General features: G+C 43.7%; 2 protein-coding genes across 3 annotated transcripts in view; both read right to left on the bottom strand.

Moving 5' to 3' along the window:
• LOC115149241 (malignant fibrous histiocytoma-amplified sequence 1 homolog) overlaps positions 1–9,825 on the bottom strand; it is a 35,369-nt gene extending 25,544 nt beyond the window's left edge. Inside the window, exons 1-2 of one of the 2 annotated variants that reach the window (XM_029691920.1) lie at positions 5,923–9,825; positions 2,180–2,373 (exon numbers count right to left, since the gene is read on the bottom strand). In XM_029691920.1, coding sequence (XP_029547780.1) covers positions 2,210–2,373; positions 5,923–8,860 — 3,102 coding nt within the window. In that variant the 5' untranslated portion in view covers positions 8,861–9,825 and the 3' untranslated portion in view covers positions 2,180–2,209. Of the gene's footprint in view, positions 1–2,179; positions 2,374–5,922 lie in introns of those variants that run through there. The other variant, XM_029691921.1, reaches the window with a different exon arrangement.
• Positions 9,826–10,423: 598 nt separating this feature from the next.
• On the bottom strand, positions 10,424–13,342 carry LOC115149242 (3'-5' exoribonuclease 1-like). The gene is made up of 7 exons (XM_029691922.1): positions 13,116–13,342; positions 12,802–12,980; positions 12,217–12,439; positions 11,969–12,052; positions 11,740–11,849; positions 11,510–11,624; positions 10,424–11,395 (listed from the first exon to the last, which is right to left on the bottom strand). The coding sequence occupies exons 1-7, from the start codon at positions 13,200–13,202 to the stop codon at positions 11,153–11,155; spliced, it is 1,041 nt and encodes a 346-aa protein (XP_029547782.1). The 5' UTR covers positions 13,203–13,342; the 3' UTR covers positions 10,424–11,152.
• Positions 13,343–16,365: the final 3,023 nt, after the last annotated feature.

Below are 16,365 nucleotides of genomic sequence, written 5' to 3'. Positions count from 1 at the left end.
CTGACCACCGTGGGAGGATGCCCTAATCATTTATGCACCCAATGCATATGGGTCTGATAAATTTCTCAAATGTCTGGTAAATTAAAATGCTGCTGGTCAAATGTCCGGGTGCCACGTTTTCATAATGGACACCCTGGTCCTCGGGTTAACCCCATGTGGATGCTGTACTCAACATCAGCATCACATGAATGACCCTGAATGATGCAACAGGGTGATGACTTAACAAAACAGGTCGAGGGGACCCTATATACACAAACTAGCCCAATGTCGGGTCTGAAGCTGAACCTTTTCATATCAGTCTGTCTGCAGGTCTACAACACCCAGTTCAAAACACAGCAACATTGTTAAGCTCAAGGTATGCAATGGGACCAAAATATCCACTGTTCCAATAACCTACAAACATAAATAGCACCAGTGACCAAATCTTCATCTGATCTGACACAGGAGTTGCACACCAGAAAGAACTCACCAAATGACCTTCATATACAAGTAGGCCTGTTTTTCCCATGAAATCCCCTAGGAGGAGGTCACTGACAATTCCACCAAAACTAGGGCTATTTGAGTGGTCAGGAGTGAGTGGGCAGTTCACATTTAAGAATAACCTTTGTGACTAAACCCTGTGGAATGTGGAGGATCACATCCTTTCAGTTCACACTAAGTGTTACTAACTGTCAGATAAGCAATGAACCAATCTGGATGTGTGTGGAAGTAATTAAGAGGACACTACTTATTACATTTAATTAAGTAATTTAGCAGATGCTCTTAACCAGAGTGACTTACAGTAGTGAGTCCATATATTTTCATACTGGTCCCCCATGGGAATCGAACCCATAACCCTAGTGTTGCAAGAGCCCCATTATCTACCAACAGAGCTACACGGGACCACTAATCACTCACAACCCTCATTCTGTCATTTAACAAATGCATTCACACAGTCACAAGCACAGACTCTCTCTCGCTTACACAACAAACATATATTAACACACACACACACCATAAGGTTGGAGAGGTCACATCCTACCGATCCTCGACTTCGGCGATGTCATTTACAAAATAGCTTCCAATACTCTATTCAGCAAACTGGATGCAGTCTATTACAGTGCCATCCATTTTGTCACCAAAGCCCCTTAAACCACCCACCACTGCGACCTGTATGCTCTAGTCGGCTGGCCCTCGCTACATATTCGTCGCCAGACCCACTGGCTCCAGGTCATCTATAAGTCTATGCTAGGTAAAGCTCCGCCTTATCTCAGCTCACTGGTCACGATAACAACACCCACCCATAGCACGCGCTCCAGCAGGTATATCTCACTGGTCATCCCCAAAGCCAACACCTCCTTTGGCCGCCTTTCCTTACAGTTCTCTGTTGACAATGACTGGAACGAATTGCAAAAATCGATGAAGCTGGAGACTTATATTTGCCTCACTAACTTTAAACATCAGCTATCTGAGCAGCTAACCGATCGCTGCAGCTGTACATAGCCCATCTGTAAATAGCCCATCCAATCTACCTACCTCATCCCCATATTTTTTTTATTTACTTTTCTGCTCTTTTGCACACCAGTATTTCTACTTGCACATCACCATCTGCTCATCTATCACTCCAATGTTAATCTGCTAAATTGTAATTGCTTCGCTACTATGGCCTATTTATTGCCTTACCTCCTCATGCCATTTGCACACACTGTATATAGACTTTATTTTTTTTCGTATTGTGTTATTGACTGTACGCTTGTTTATTCCATGTGTAACTGTGTTGTCGTTTGTGTCGCACTGCTTTGCTTTATCTTGGCCAGGTCGCAGTTGTAAATGAGAACTTGTTCTCAACTAGCCTACCTGGTTAAATAAAAAAAATAAAAAAATAAAAGGTGGAAAAGTGATCTGCATAGCTGAGCCTTTTTCCAGCCATACAGAGGCAGATCAGGTCATGAATAGGAACAGGAATGTATGCCTTTGTTTGATTCAGAGATTTAGCAGGAAACAGATGCGAGTAAAGGACATTGCAATGGAGGTATTCTCTACAGATTCTACAGAAGAATGAGTGTATTCAAGAGCCCGCCATGTTCAGTCAAACGGAGAGAGAGGAGCCCCAAAAGTGAATCAAAAAGCAGCAGCAGCCAAAAACATGTTTATATAGTAACAGATAAAAAGCTGTGCAGTTAAACAGAGGACAAACAGGTTGTGGAAAAGGTAGTCGATTTTAATTTCTTTACGGGGACAAAGCAGGGGCAAAGGGACAAACATCACATTCTAAAGTAACTGAAATCATCAGACAGCATGCATGAGAGAAATCTATAGCAGCAACCATTGAGTTGCTCCAATAAACAGGGCACAGTCCATGGCGATAGACAGGTGCAGCTGAGAGCCAGTCACCTGCAAAAGTAAGTACTTGAGTCACTGTTTGCTTCTGCTTAACCTGGTCTTGACACATACACACCATGGGAACAGTGGTGGGGGTGGGGCATTCCAAGTGCTTTAGGGAGCTGCCAAACAGACAAGCACATCCTGTCGCAAGGCTAGGATAAATCCCTCATTAAACTCTCTAGGATAACACACAAGGGAGGATGTTACCACCATAGAATTAGGAATTAGAATACTACAATGGACACCTCTATGGTTACCACCTATACCAGGGCTTAGGACCTCAATGAAAAACTCCCTCGTAAAACCAAGTGAGAATCAGTGAGGGAACTTCATTTAGGATGCATTGATGAATCTTATGCCAACATTCTAAATGAATGCCAACATTGTAAGGCTTGAAGACAATCTATACCCTTTTTCCAATTTACAATCAATTCATGTCTTATATTTGAAGCTCTGTCCACCCTTCCAGCTGTTCAAGTTCAGATATTGGCCAGTCTAAATGATGAAGCTTACAGCTAGTGAGGGTCAGGAGTAGGCTACAGTGCTAAAGTTCCATTCCTTGAATTCCAATCACTAACCTGTAACACATTACATCCCCCACTCCATCAACAAAACATTCACCTCCCTTTGTTCCTCCCAAGCATCCAGATTGACAGTTGACAGAGTTTCTAAGTAAATTGTGATGATAAACTGAGAAGGCCTTGGTGTGGATGGAAGTGGACACAGAGAGAATGTAGAGGAAGTTGCAGTTGTACTGTAGAAGAATAAACATTCCTCTTTATGAGAGATCAGATGCCATAACATTGCTGCCTCACAAAAATGTGTTGCCGACAAAGTAGAGGAAATGCTTTGACCCTTCCAAATAATGTCAGGGTTGTTTTTCTCTGGTCCAGACACTAAAGAAACAGTTTTCTTTTCAGCTCAAGCCAAACCATCAGCGTATGATAGTACATCCAGCCTTACTTCATTTGCCAAGTAAAAAGACTAGATTGTGGTGAAGTAACTCACTCCTATCTAGCAGAAATTACAACGATGCATGGCATGAAATATGGTAAATTTACATGAGCCATCACCATCTAGTTACTACGCATTAAAAAAAATATATTTTTTTTTATCTGTTTAGTACACCAAAACAGTTGACAATCATCTTGCTAAAGTTAATGTCTACACTGAGTATATTAAATATTTGGAACACCTTCCTAATATTGAATTGCCCCCACCTTTTGACTCTACAAGGTGTCAAAAACATTCCACAGGGATGCTGGTTCATGTTGACTCTAATGCTTCCCACAGTTGTGTCAAGTTGGCTGGATGTCCTTTGGGTGGTGGACCATTCTTGATACACACAGGAAACTGTTGAGTGTGAAAAACTCAGCAGTGTTGCAGTTCTTGACACAAACCAGCACCAATGTTACAGACTTTGGTTTTTCCATTTAAAACTTGCAGGTTGGAAGTTAGCACGTCAGGTGCACTGATTGGTGTCACCTCGTTAGTCAATCTATAGTACACCTGTGCTGGTTGGTCATCTCGTTAGAGGGAAGGTGTTTCACCTGTGCTGGCCCAGGTGGAATTTAAGAGTGGCTGGCCTAGTGCTATAGTTGTCTTGAGAGACTGAGGGTTAAAACCTTTAGTTGGCTTTCCCTATTCTTAGTTCTAGACAAACAATCCTTTACCTGATTTAGTTTTTCTTTCTCTTTAAGTTTGGTGTGAGGTTTTCTTTTGTTTTGCTCTTCTTGGGCGCTCATGGTAGGTGTCTTTTAGGTTCCAGATGTTGTTGCTAGTCAACTTTCAGTTGCTAGTATCTTTCAGAATCCCTTCTAAAACCCCACCTGTTCGGGTTTTTTTTTTTTTGGTCAGTGACTCTTCTGTTTGAGTGACATTTTTGGTTTTCTTGCTGGGGAACGTAACACCTACCATACCCCGTTCAAAGGCACAAATCTTTTGTCTTGCCCCTTCACCCTCTGAATGGCACACATACATAAACTGTCTCAATTGTCTTAAAAATCCTTCTTTAACTTGTCTCCTCCCCTTCATCTACACTGATTGAAGTGGATTTAACTAGTGACATCAAGGGATCATAGCTTTCATCTGGATTCACCTGGTCAGTCTGTCATGGAATGAGCAGATGTTCTTAATGTTTTGTATACTCAGTATATGTTGTGACTTGTGAAATGTGGCAAACTACAAGGGCATACAACACATTGTGCTTGTATGTATTGTCCTCCCATGTCTCCTCTTCTAGTTAGACTAGATGTCATATACTGTATCTGCCAGAGAACTGACTTACTTTGATCTACCAGCCAGTTTATGTGCCTAGCTAAGCTCCAGTGTATTAGTATAGTAGGGCCTGGTCTGTGTCCCGGCTCCCAAACCAGTCAGACTGACAGTTGCTCCGGAAGCCCAGGCATGCCAGTGGAAGAGCTCTGAAAAAGCACTGCCTCGTGTCTAATGATTCAAACCAGCAACAGCGCAGACGTGAACTAATCCACAAAGACCGCCAAAGCGCTCCCTGGACCAGCGAGGGGGATGAGGGGAGTATGTGGGGAGCTGACACAGGGAACATGAGGAAGAAATAAGACAAAGGCCAGGGAATAGGGTACATACAGCTACCCATCCTGCTGGCAGAAACCCAGCTGTCATTCTTGTGCCTGCTCAATTCAGGGCCACACCTAAATTACGAGATCTCAACAATCCTGGTTGGCGCATAGCTCCAGCACAAGATACAAACAAGATCTGCAGCATGGAAAGGCCTATTTAAAAACACAATTTAAAATGGAAAGACATTTTAAAAATATTATCTTAGAGTCAGGCAGACTTTCTGTCTTAACATAGCGGCAGGAAAAGGAGTAGGTACTCCATTCACACTGAGGAGGTAATATGATGATATCACAGCAAAATTCTCATAATAGTAATGAGACAATGTACACTTGTTCCCACTGAAAGCACAAATAGGGAAATCTTTACTGATTTTGCCATATGTGCGTACACACACCTACGGATGTCAGGATGGCATCGTTTATATCATAACAAAGAGCTGACTATGGGCTTGCTCATGCTGTATGATTTATTGTACTCAAGTCACATAAGAAAATAAAGGCAGTTGCATTGCCATGGCAACTCTGTCTACACAGCCATGTCAGAACTTGTCCATGATCTCAGCAGGAGGCCCAGAACAGACAGCTACGAGGCCAATTTGTATCTTTGAGGTGGGGCTTGGAACCCACCTCACCTTGTTTAGCCTCCATCCCCACTGACTGATAGAACTTCAACCTAAAGACTAATCTTCTCACCCACAGCAATAAACCCCTATTTCTATTGAATATAGAACAAGGGCAGTGCATGAATGTACAGTATGGTTTTCTCTTTCTCACTCAAAGCTCGAGAGATTGTTTTTAGACATTTATAATAGGAAGAAACGTTATTAGCGTTTAATTATTCATTCTTCCAATAAAATGTATCAGATGTCCCTCCATGAGATATTTCCATAATGCCATGACTCTAAACCCCTGGTAACTGAGGGGTGGGAGGGGTCAGAAAGAGAAGGGACAGCATATTTACCCGGAAAGGTGTGTGGGTTGGGTGACCCTCTCTTGAGGCACTTGGAACACAGAACATGAACAGTGTAGTAGAGCCCAGGCCACTCCTGTAGAAGGACATTCAGCTCCTCAACCAGTGGGATTATCGCTTGCCAAGCAGTCCAGATATTTGGCAGGGAGGCATGGCTGGCTATGGACAGTGACTCGGCCTGCAGCCTGCCCCGAGCCGGCTGGTAACTGACCACCACAGGCACTTTACCACGATAGGCAAAGATCTGGTGCCTCCCGTCTGACCGCTGAACCACATGGCTGTTGATCTGCACACTGTAGCGTGCAAACAGTCCAGGAGGGAAGAGAAAGGGGAAGCTGTATTCAATCTGCAGCTGTTCCACAGAGAAGAACTGACTAGCAGCCACTGAGCTGCCATTCACCCAGGCCTCGGCATGGGGCTCCTCATTGCTGACATAGCTGGGGAACTTGTACCAGACGGTGGCCCCGTTCAGAGGCTTGCTGCGGGGCTTGTTAATGCAGTAGCAGACCCCCATCTTCTCTAGCAGCTCCATGATGAGGTGGAGGTCCTGCTGGGTTTGGATGAGAGGTCTCAGGAGCAGCCGTATGACGTTAGAAGGCAGGAGGCCGTGGCTGAGGAAGCCCTCCACTTGGTGCTGTAGATGGGTAGCCCTGAGGTTCTCTCCCTTCTCCCCATCTATAACTACACTGGTCCTCCTCTTGTCCCCCTTCTCACTGTCCGACAGTAGTCTCTCCAGCAGCGTGGACTCATCCCTCTGGAAGAAGACATTGAGGATAGCAATGAAGCGTGGCAGGTTGTGGAAGACATACTCCTTTAGTGTCAGACTGTCCTCGAAGTAGAGTAGCTTCCCACTCTCGTGTAGGTAGGACAGGGCACTCTGCAGGCGGTCCTCTGTGAGCCCAGCCTGGAGGCCCAAACGGGCCGAGTCCCACCACGAGAGCCACAGGTCCTGGGGCTTAAAGTGCAGCTCCTCCAGCATCTGCCAGGACTTGGGCAGCACGCGGTGGAGGTTGGGGAAGATGTCACGATGGTCAGCCACTGACATGAGCTTCTCCCTCAGCCTCTGGATATTTATCTGGCTCTCCGTGCAGCTGACACACAGGACAGGGGACAGGATCTGTAGCCTGTGGTTCAGCATGTACTGCAGCTGGGCTTTCTTCCGTCTCAGGTTCTTGTCTGTGACGCCGTAGAAGAGGATGTGAGGGCTGGAGGTGCGGACGTTGTAGCCCTGCTCCAGGGCCTGGTCCACCTGCTGGGCAAGGCTCCACAGGCAATGGGTGTCCCACTTCTCCTGCAGGGCAATCTGTCTGTGGATATCAAGGCTCTTCCCCTCCACCTCCATGTCTCCACACAGGTCTGTGTGCGTGCCCACCATGCAGACCACAGCGTGGGGCACTTTGGCATTGAGGAGATGGAGGAAGTAGCCCACGTGGGCGTAAAAGTTCTTGGGTGAGTATGTTTTCAGATTCACAACGAGGATGTACAGAGCACCAGGTGAGAGAAAAAAAGGTTTGATGAGGTCATAGTTTGGCTTCCCTGACAGGTCATACACTAAAAATGTAAGACTGCGATCGGCGTCCGCTACCCAATTAGTCACATCAACCCCTTTGTTTCCCTGAGCAGAGTTGGCATCCTGCTGCTCACTCACTACACTCTGCCTGAGCTGGGTTTTCCCAGCGTTTTTCATTCCCATCAGGACCAGTTTTAACCTGGGTTTCACAGCCAGCTGGGAATGTGCAAGTTCCTTTTGATAAGCACCGATGTAGGGGATCCCCTTCATGCAGACCTCATAGGGAGGCTGGATGAGGGGGTTATCCTTCACTTTCCAAATGTTTACCTTGGAGAGTTTTCCAAAGTTATCTGGAAGTATGGCTATTTGGTTACCCTGTAAAACAAGCTCCTCCAATCTATTTAGCTCCACAATGGAGTCGGGCAGATAAGTAATGTTATTATTGTCTAACCAGAGGTTTGCCAGCCTACGCAGCTGCCCTATCTCCTCTGGAACAAAAGACAGTTTATTTCTGCTCAGGTAAAGCTCTTCTAGTCCTGTGATGTTTAGGATAACCTGGGGAAACTCCTCAAGCTCATTAGAGGATAGATTGACCATTTTAAGTCTCTGCAGGTTGCCAAAGGAATGAGGCAGAGCTGTGAGGTTGTTACTGTCCAGCATCAGGCTCTCTAGGTTGTGCAGGTGACAGAACGTGTCTGGTAACATGGAGATGTGAATGCTGCTGAGCCACAGGATCTTGATGGACTGCAGCTTAATGATGTCCTCTGGTAGACACGCAAACGTATTCCCAGAGCAGTCAAGCTCTTCCATGTCACTGAGGGCAAGAATCTCTGGGGGAAACTGGTTCAGCTTGTTGTGATCAGCATCCAGAGAACGAAGCCTCTGGAGCTGTGAGAAGGACCTGGGGAAATCACATATGTCATTGAAGCTTATGTCCAGCTCCTCTAAACAATGCAGTGCCCCAATCTGTGATGGCAGGTACTGGATGTTGTTGTGACTGATGCAGAGCTTTTTCAGCCCCTTCAGCAGGCCTATGTCCTCAGAGAAGTGGCCCAAGCAGTTGTGGCTCATGTCCAGTTCCACAAGAGGACCCAGTTCAAACACCACAAAAGGAACTGTGACAAATTTGTTCCTGCGTAGGACAAGGCTACGCAGGTTTGTGAGGGTTGCCCCCAATCCTTCTGGTAGCTCGTGCAGTGAGTTATTGCCCAGATTGAGTACCTCTATATCGCTTATATTTTCAGGTAGAATGATCTTCTCCCTGTTTTGGGAGCAGAGGGTGAGCTGTCGCAGGTTGCTTCGCAGCTTCCTAGAGCGGAGAGCAGCATCTCTCCACAATTTAGCCGTTTTGAGATTGTTCTCCTTGTCCCCCATTGTTTTGCAGACCGACACCTCCTTGTTTTCATTGGGAGGAATCATCAATTATCCTGGCAATATGGTGGTCTAGGTGCCCTTGTGTCATCGATTAGTGTTCTTATAATGAACAATCCAAACAACAGAGAAAACAACAGTAATTCCATTTCGACCAAGAACAAGAAAACATGTTTTTCAATCGAATCAATACTGGACTTGGCCAGCAGTGCTTCACGCATCTTTATCTACGGCCGCAGACCGCACAATGAACAGGGAAACCTACCGCAATTTCAAATCCATTTTAGAACACAGGCGGTTGGGCTGGCCCCGCCAGCACATTCTCTAGTATCGTGGCATCCAATCGCGTCCTATTATCAAAAAACAAAGCATGAAATCAAACAGCGGCCAATGTCTCATCCTTGTGCCTCGCTCATCTCTCTGCCTGTGATCTCTCGTAAACTAGTCCTTACTGCTCAAGGGGGAGTGAAACAGCAGCAACGCCTAGATTAACACTGCGTCAGATTTTTTTGCATACTTGGTTTAGTTCTCGATTGACTGCCCATGATGACATTGTATTTTTATTGCTAGGCTAGAACATTTCTAAGATTAAATAAAGGAATATGTCTTATCTACAGCGAGAGAGGTGTTTTCCATTTTATTTAGATAACTTTTTTTACATCTATTTTCCACACCCATTGAGTTGAGAAAGTTAAATGTATTATTCTATATTAAGCTAATTTTTCCATAATTATTCTGGTCAGATGGGATACACAATTATTTCATAAGAAAAATAGAAAATAGTATAAAGAATGTAGTTTCTGCAATGCTATTTCGATCAAACACCAGATATGTTATTGCGGAAGATAAAAATATCCCTCTGCGAAAAGGTTATTTTCAGTAGCAGACATTGAAACTTACATGGTGCAACATGACTAACTGGGACAAATACAAAACACGTACCACTTTCTCTTGGTATTCTCTTGATGGGAAACAGTGCGTGTTATTTCGGCGTGTTATCTGCTTTGTCTCCATCTAATGGCTAAGATGCGACTGCACCGGGGTTGGCAAAACCATTACGTCACCATATTGTATAGAATGTTGAAATGTATTTTATTTAACTAGAAATCATAGACTTACCGCTTATGGTAGAAATTTGATTGGTTTTGTACATAACAAAAATAACAAATTCTCTTGAACCTGATGCCATGAAGCACAGACGTGTTAGAAATGTTAGGGGTTGTACCAATTGTACATTGAAAAATGTAATGCAAATGTTATGCTAGTGTGTTGTCCTTATCCATCGATCAGTTGGCACTGTACATCGAGTCCATCAAGTTCAAATCGATTATAAAACGCAGCACAACAAAAATCAGACAGACAATACATGTCAAGGACTGTCAAAGGCTTTAAACTATACTGCCCCCAGAAAGTGAAGAAAGCAGGCTAAAAACGAACATCACCCACTACTAACTCCTATTAACCAGAACTGGCAATAGTTAAGCAGTATAATAATAGGCATTTATATAATTACCAGTATCAGGAAATTAATAGAAAAATAGAAGTACATTTTAGTTGCTTAAAAAAAAAAAGATGTACTTGGTATGGTTTGTAACAAGGTAGTAGAATTACTGGAGTTTATACATATTTATTAGTACTAAAAGAAATTGTTAAGACAATAGCTAAATAGTTCATACATTTTTGCACAAGCTCACATGCAAACAATGTATCATGTAAATCACAAAGTATATGCATTGCTTACACCAAAGTTAAAGCCAACATCCTCAATTGTCTTGAACCGATTTTAAAAGCCACATGTGCTCTAACAGACACAGTCAAGTAAATTTAGCTGCTTTACACATGCAGCCCATATCTGATCTTTTGCCCACTGATCTTTTACCCAATTATGGGCAAGAGATCTGATCTGATTGGTCAAACGGTTAATTAGTGGCAAAAGATCCAAAGTGGTCTGCCTGTGTAAACACAGCCGTGGAGGGTTAGCAGCAAAGATGTTTTTGTTTTCAGACAATATGAAAGACAAATTTAAAAATCATTCTTTAAAGAAAATCCCTAGCAGATGTCTTAGTCCTACTGTAGAAATCTACAGATGATGTCAAAAGGCAGCAACAAAATTCATATTGTGTTAAGTGGCACTACTAGTCTAATTAAACAGCTATCCACACAGTCCCACAATTTGGGGAAAAAAAAGAAAAAGAAAAAAGAACAGAGTCTTCGATTGAGTGGGAAAAGTGCTATGATTTTTTTTAAAAGCCATGGGGATAAAACAGACATGGGATGCCTGCTTGGAGGCCTCAATGCAGGGGGGATGCGGAGCCGAGGATGCGGAGTCGAGGTCGAGGGCTAGTCTCTGCTGCGGGGGGTATGTGGGGGTGGGGCTCCTTCCACAGGGGCAGAGCTGGGCACAGTCCGCAGCTGTCCTTCGTGCATGCGCTCGTTGATGCGCAGTTGGCAGCCGTCTTGCAGCATTCGCATCGCAATGTGGGCGATATTGCGCGAGTCATCCAGGCCAGAGTGAGGGCGGCCCTCGTATTTAAGTCCCAGCTTCTCAAGCATGCTACTCAGCTTGGTCTGGGTGCGAGGGACCTGTGGTAAAGGGAAGATTCTATTCTACTCAACATAGTGTATCCAAGGAATGTCTTGCATGCGTCTACATTTAGAGAGATTTCAGCTAATTTCATATCATACAAAAAAACAAACCTTATAGAAGTTCCCGTATAATTTTTTGATGTTGATCCACTTCTTTGCAAACTGTGGATATCTGAGACTATTTAAACGGCACTGGGTGTTCATGAACTTGCTCATGTCCCAAGATCTGTGGAAATAACAAAAGCACATAGTTGTATACTAATGAGAACATTTAATATCTTACTAGCATTATCATTAATACACCAAAGCAGTGTTAGTACCCTCTGCCCACACTGACGTACCCGTCTGTAAGAAGAGTGTATTTGTATTTTGTGCCAAGCTCTTTCTCCTGAAGCCAAAGCACAACCCGCTCAAGGACATCAGGAAATGTGTCTGCATCATCCACCATTTTCTGGCCAAAAAAAGCAGTTACAAACTCTTATATGAACATTACATTGTGTGAAGTATTTTTAATCATACTATTCAAGTCCTTCAAGATAGTTCAGTTAACGTCTATGCCTGGTGTCTCACCTGTGTTATTCCTGTCAACTTTACACAGAACTCTGACAGCTGTGTGTTGACTTCTGGTCTGACATATTCCTGAAAGGTGTCTTCCTACAAGTAAAACCAGTGTCAATCATGATACCAAAACATTTGTGTATTATTTGCGTCAACAACTAATGTTAAATCAAAAGTCTATACATCTATGACCTGTATGATCGTACACACAAGCCTAACAATGCATTGCTTCTAACGATGTCCCCTCCATTCCCACTCACAATCTCTAAAGTGTGCGTGTTGAGCAGGACCATTGGGAACTCAATGATTTCATGAGTGAAGTCAGCGGGGTTGTCCTGTTCACACGTTGCTTCAAAGTCCACCACGCAGATGTAGTCGTAGTAGGTATCCTTGGCTTCACCTGCTGTCACAGACTGAGTCATCGACAGCTTATGTTTCTTGTAGTAGTTCTTCAACCGCTTCTTCATCACATCCTTCACACCCCTACACGCACACACAAATTGGGATCATTTGACATTCAGTGGAATGGACCTTCTTCAGTGGCATGTCTAGCAGTTCTGGGATTTCCAAACAGAGATCCTTGGGCATATTCATGAAGCTGGTTCTGTTGCAAAACGTTTCTTAAAAACAGGAGCAAACGGAATGGGGAGGGACCAACCTGAATTTGTCAACAACAACAAAAAATCGCGATTTAGTTTGGACTAATGATTACACCCCTGGTCTCCAATGGATTATGATTGTAGCCATCTCCTGCTGAAACACTACACTAGTTATAGGATTGTAACGTGGTATGTAATTACATACAGCACAATTCCTTAGCTACTGAAACAAGTGTTCCTACATACCTTGTGTCAAGCTTCAATTCTGCCAGTTTGGCCCGAAGCTCATCCTTGTTCATGCGGTTGATATGTCCATTTGCAAGAGCAATCTCTTTGTAAACTGGATCACTGAAGTCGCCGTGAGTAGGAGATGCTTGAGGGACGGGTTCACCGATGTTACTACAAACTCTGACTCTGCTGCAAGACTTTGACATATAGGAAGGAATGTACCGTCAATGTTAGTCACATAAGTGGGTACTGTAGTTTCCTAGCTAGTTTAACATATCCCTGGATTCTATTTCTACTCCAATCTTGCAAGCTAGATAGCAGTAGCTACTAACCTTGTCATCTTCCTCCGGTTTAGAGGACAATTTCACATTGCCATCCCTGTCTTGAATATTCTCCTTGTATTCCTCCATTTTTGACATAGGATTGTGTCAACCAATTTGGGGGAGAAGGTTAGCTTGCTAGTTGCTAGCTAACTGGTAGGGTGTATCTTGACTGTGTTGTTGACAGCCAATCATCCTGTCCTCTTGACTGTTTCCGCGCTTTCTTCCCGCGTCAGTGCTCTACTACGCGCATGACATTTTTTTATATCTGAAGTGTATCGCTGATCAACGTTACATGATAATAGAAAACGACTGTTTTATTCATGGTTTTCCAATCTTGTTCTGACAAGACACGTTGTCGGAATAATTTGGTTTGTAATAGTGTGTGAAAAATAAACAAACATTCCGGTGTGGTGATAATCATGATTTGTCGACATCACAGATGGTTTGTGTACATAACAGGTTAGGATAATTAACGTGGGATGTTATATGAATTAACGTAGCAGGTTAGGAAAATTAGGTTAAGGTTAGGAAAAGGGATAGGCTAATATTACAGTTGTCAACAACTTGTCCCCGACGCGACCAGTAGATGGCGCTGTAGACCTACTCCATCTAGCCACACGGGTAGAATAAGAGGTGGTGCGAATCCAGACCCCTCCTCTCGATAGGAAACCTACGGACAGGAGCACCTTCCTTAGAGGTGACAGTTTTCATCCACGTCTACTTATTAAAAGTCTCCCTGTAAATCAATTCAGCCGCACCAGAAGAGTATGCAGCTCTGATGCTTCTTTCCAGAAACATACCATGTACCTCACACAAAGGTTTAAGGAAAGGGGGTACAAAGACAATTGGGCAAAACATACCAATGATCGTTTTGAAGGGCTAACACAGTTGGAACGCCTTCTTCTAAAAGTTAAAGAAAACGCAGAACATGTCCCCCACTCTTCACCCAATACTCACCATTGGGGAAGGCATTTAAAGACATTATCAGGAAGCACTGGTACATTATTGATAGTGACCCACAATTGAAACCCATCTTTAAATATCCCTCAAGTATGGTCTTTAAAAGACCCCCAAACATGAAAGACATTGTGGTCAAATCTGATTATCCACCAGAGAAAAGGGAAACTTCTTGGACAAGGTTCCGGAGGGTAATTACAAATGTGCTCAATGCAGTTTCAAGTACAAATGTGACTAATTTACCCACCCCTGCACAGGACGAAGATGTAAGATCAAAAGCCTGATTACCTGCATATCCACCAATGTTTACATATTGAAATGTCCTTGCAGTCTGTCTTACATAGGGAAAACCCATAGAAGCCTTAAGACCCGGATCAGTGAGCACCGCAGCAATATACCGACTTGTGAGACAAAAAATCTGGTTGCTGTTCATTTTGTACAAGCTGGACATCCTATTAGTTCTCTGAGATACATTGGAATAGAAATGGTCAAGATGTCACACAGGGGAGGGGACATTGAGAGGAAACTTCTTCAATGGGAATCTTTCTGGATCCACAGGCTCAACACACTGTCGTCACTTGGTCTTAACGAGTTCGACTTAAAACTGTTTTAAGATTCAAAATGTCCAAATTATTTCATTTTTTTTATCCTAATTGAATATTTTGTGTATATACAGTACCAGTCAAAAGTTGACACACCTACTCATTCAAGGGTATTTCTTTATTTTGACTATTTTCTACATTGTAGAATAATAGTGAAGCCATCAAAGCCATGAAATAACACATATGGAATCATCTAGTACCCAAAAAAGTGTTAAACAAATTAAAATATATTTTGTATTTGAGATTCTTCAAAGTAGCCACCCTTTGCTTTGATGATAGCTTTGCACACTCTTGGCATCAGGAAGTGATGTCACTGAATACTGCCCCAATACTATTCATGATTAACCACTCATGGTGTGATCGTGATAACATACAGAAACTCGACCTAGAATACCTCACAATCAAATGCCGACCGTATTACCTCCCAAGAGAATTCTCTTTGGTTGTAGTCACAGCCGTGTATATTCTCCCTCAAGCCGATACCACGATGGCCCTCCAAGAACTTCACTGGACTTTATGCAAACTGGAAACCACATATCCTGAGGTCGCATTTGTTGGAGCTAGAGATTTTGACAAAGCAAATTTGAGGAAAACGCTACCGAAGTTCTATCAACACATTGACTGTCGTACTCGCGCTGCTAAAACACTTGACCACTACTACTCCAACTTCCGGGATGCCTACAACACCCTCCCCTGCCCTCCCTTCGGCAAATCTGATCACGACTCCATTTTGCTCCTCCCTTCCTATAGGCAGAAACTCAAACAGGAAGTACCCATGCTAAGGACTATTCAACGCTGGTCTGACCAATCGGATTCCACACTTCAAGATTGTTTTGATCACACAGACTGGGATATGTTCCAGGTTGCCTCTGAGAATAACATCGACGAATACATGGATATGGTGACTGAGTTCATCAGGAAGTGTATAGGAGATGTTGTACCCACTGTGACTATTAAAACCTACTGTTACGAACCGGCTCAGAGTTCGCAACAAAAGGGAGACAACGTGGAGACAAGGAGTATCAAAAATATATATTTATTAAATAAAGTAACTAAGTAATTAACAATGGCATGTGTAATCAGTAGTGTAAGTGAGTGTTTTGCATACCTGAATGTAATAATGCAGGGTGTTGAAAGGTGCCAAAGCAAATAACCAAAAAGCCACAAAACTACACAACCAAAATCAACAAGGTGTCTGTGTGGAGAGTTTTCCCCATGACTGTGGAAGAGGTGCCTTTATCCTGGGACACACCCGAGCCCAGGTGTTTCCCATTTATCTGACGACCCTTCCAACTCCGCCCACCGGCATCCTAATAAAGAAACAAGAAAAAAGAGAGAGAATACGGCAGACAGAGTGGGAGGGTCGTCACACCCCCCCCATAAAACCAGGGACCAACAAGGACCCCGGAACAACGTACCAGCCTCTGCCTCCCAAATTGACAAGGGGTTACGTGTTCACAGTTCCACTTGCCCCAACCCCCCTCCTCCTCCTCCCCAGACCTCAGCAACCTTTACACAGGAAGCAACTTTTAAGAGGAAAGAAGAAAACGAGACCAGGAGGGAACAGACAGGAACGACAGAACACGACAACACCAAACAACGGTCAGTCACGTACATATTCAGGAACAGGGCGCACGAGAGAGCGCATCAGCAATCACGTTATCAGTTCCCCGGATATGCCTCACATCGAGATGGAAGGA

The sequence above is a fragment of the Salmo trutta genome, chromosome 15, assembly GCF_901001165.1.
Source record: "Salmo trutta chromosome 15, fSalTru1.1, whole genome shotgun sequence".
Classification (NCBI taxonomy): Eukaryota; Metazoa; Chordata; class Actinopteri; order Salmoniformes; family Salmonidae; genus Salmo; species Salmo trutta.
The sequence above is the reverse complement of the archived record's forward strand: the minus strand, read 5'-3'. Positions and strand labels throughout refer to the sequence as shown.

Bases quoted from the DNA above. Each gene is read 5' to 3' on its own strand.
- LOC115149242 (XM_029691922.1), bottom strand. From the start codon at position 13,202: ATGTCAAAAATGGAGGAATACAAGGAGAATATTCAAGACAGGGATGGC. The intron at 12,981-13,115 runs GTTAGTAGCTAC...TATATGTCAAAG, and splicing joins AACCGGAGGAAGATGACAAG to TCTTGCAGCAGAGTCAGAGT. The intron at 12,053-12,216 runs GTGAGTGGGAAT...TTTTACTTGTAG, and splicing joins ACACGCACACTTTAGAGATT to GAAGACACCTTTCAGGAATA.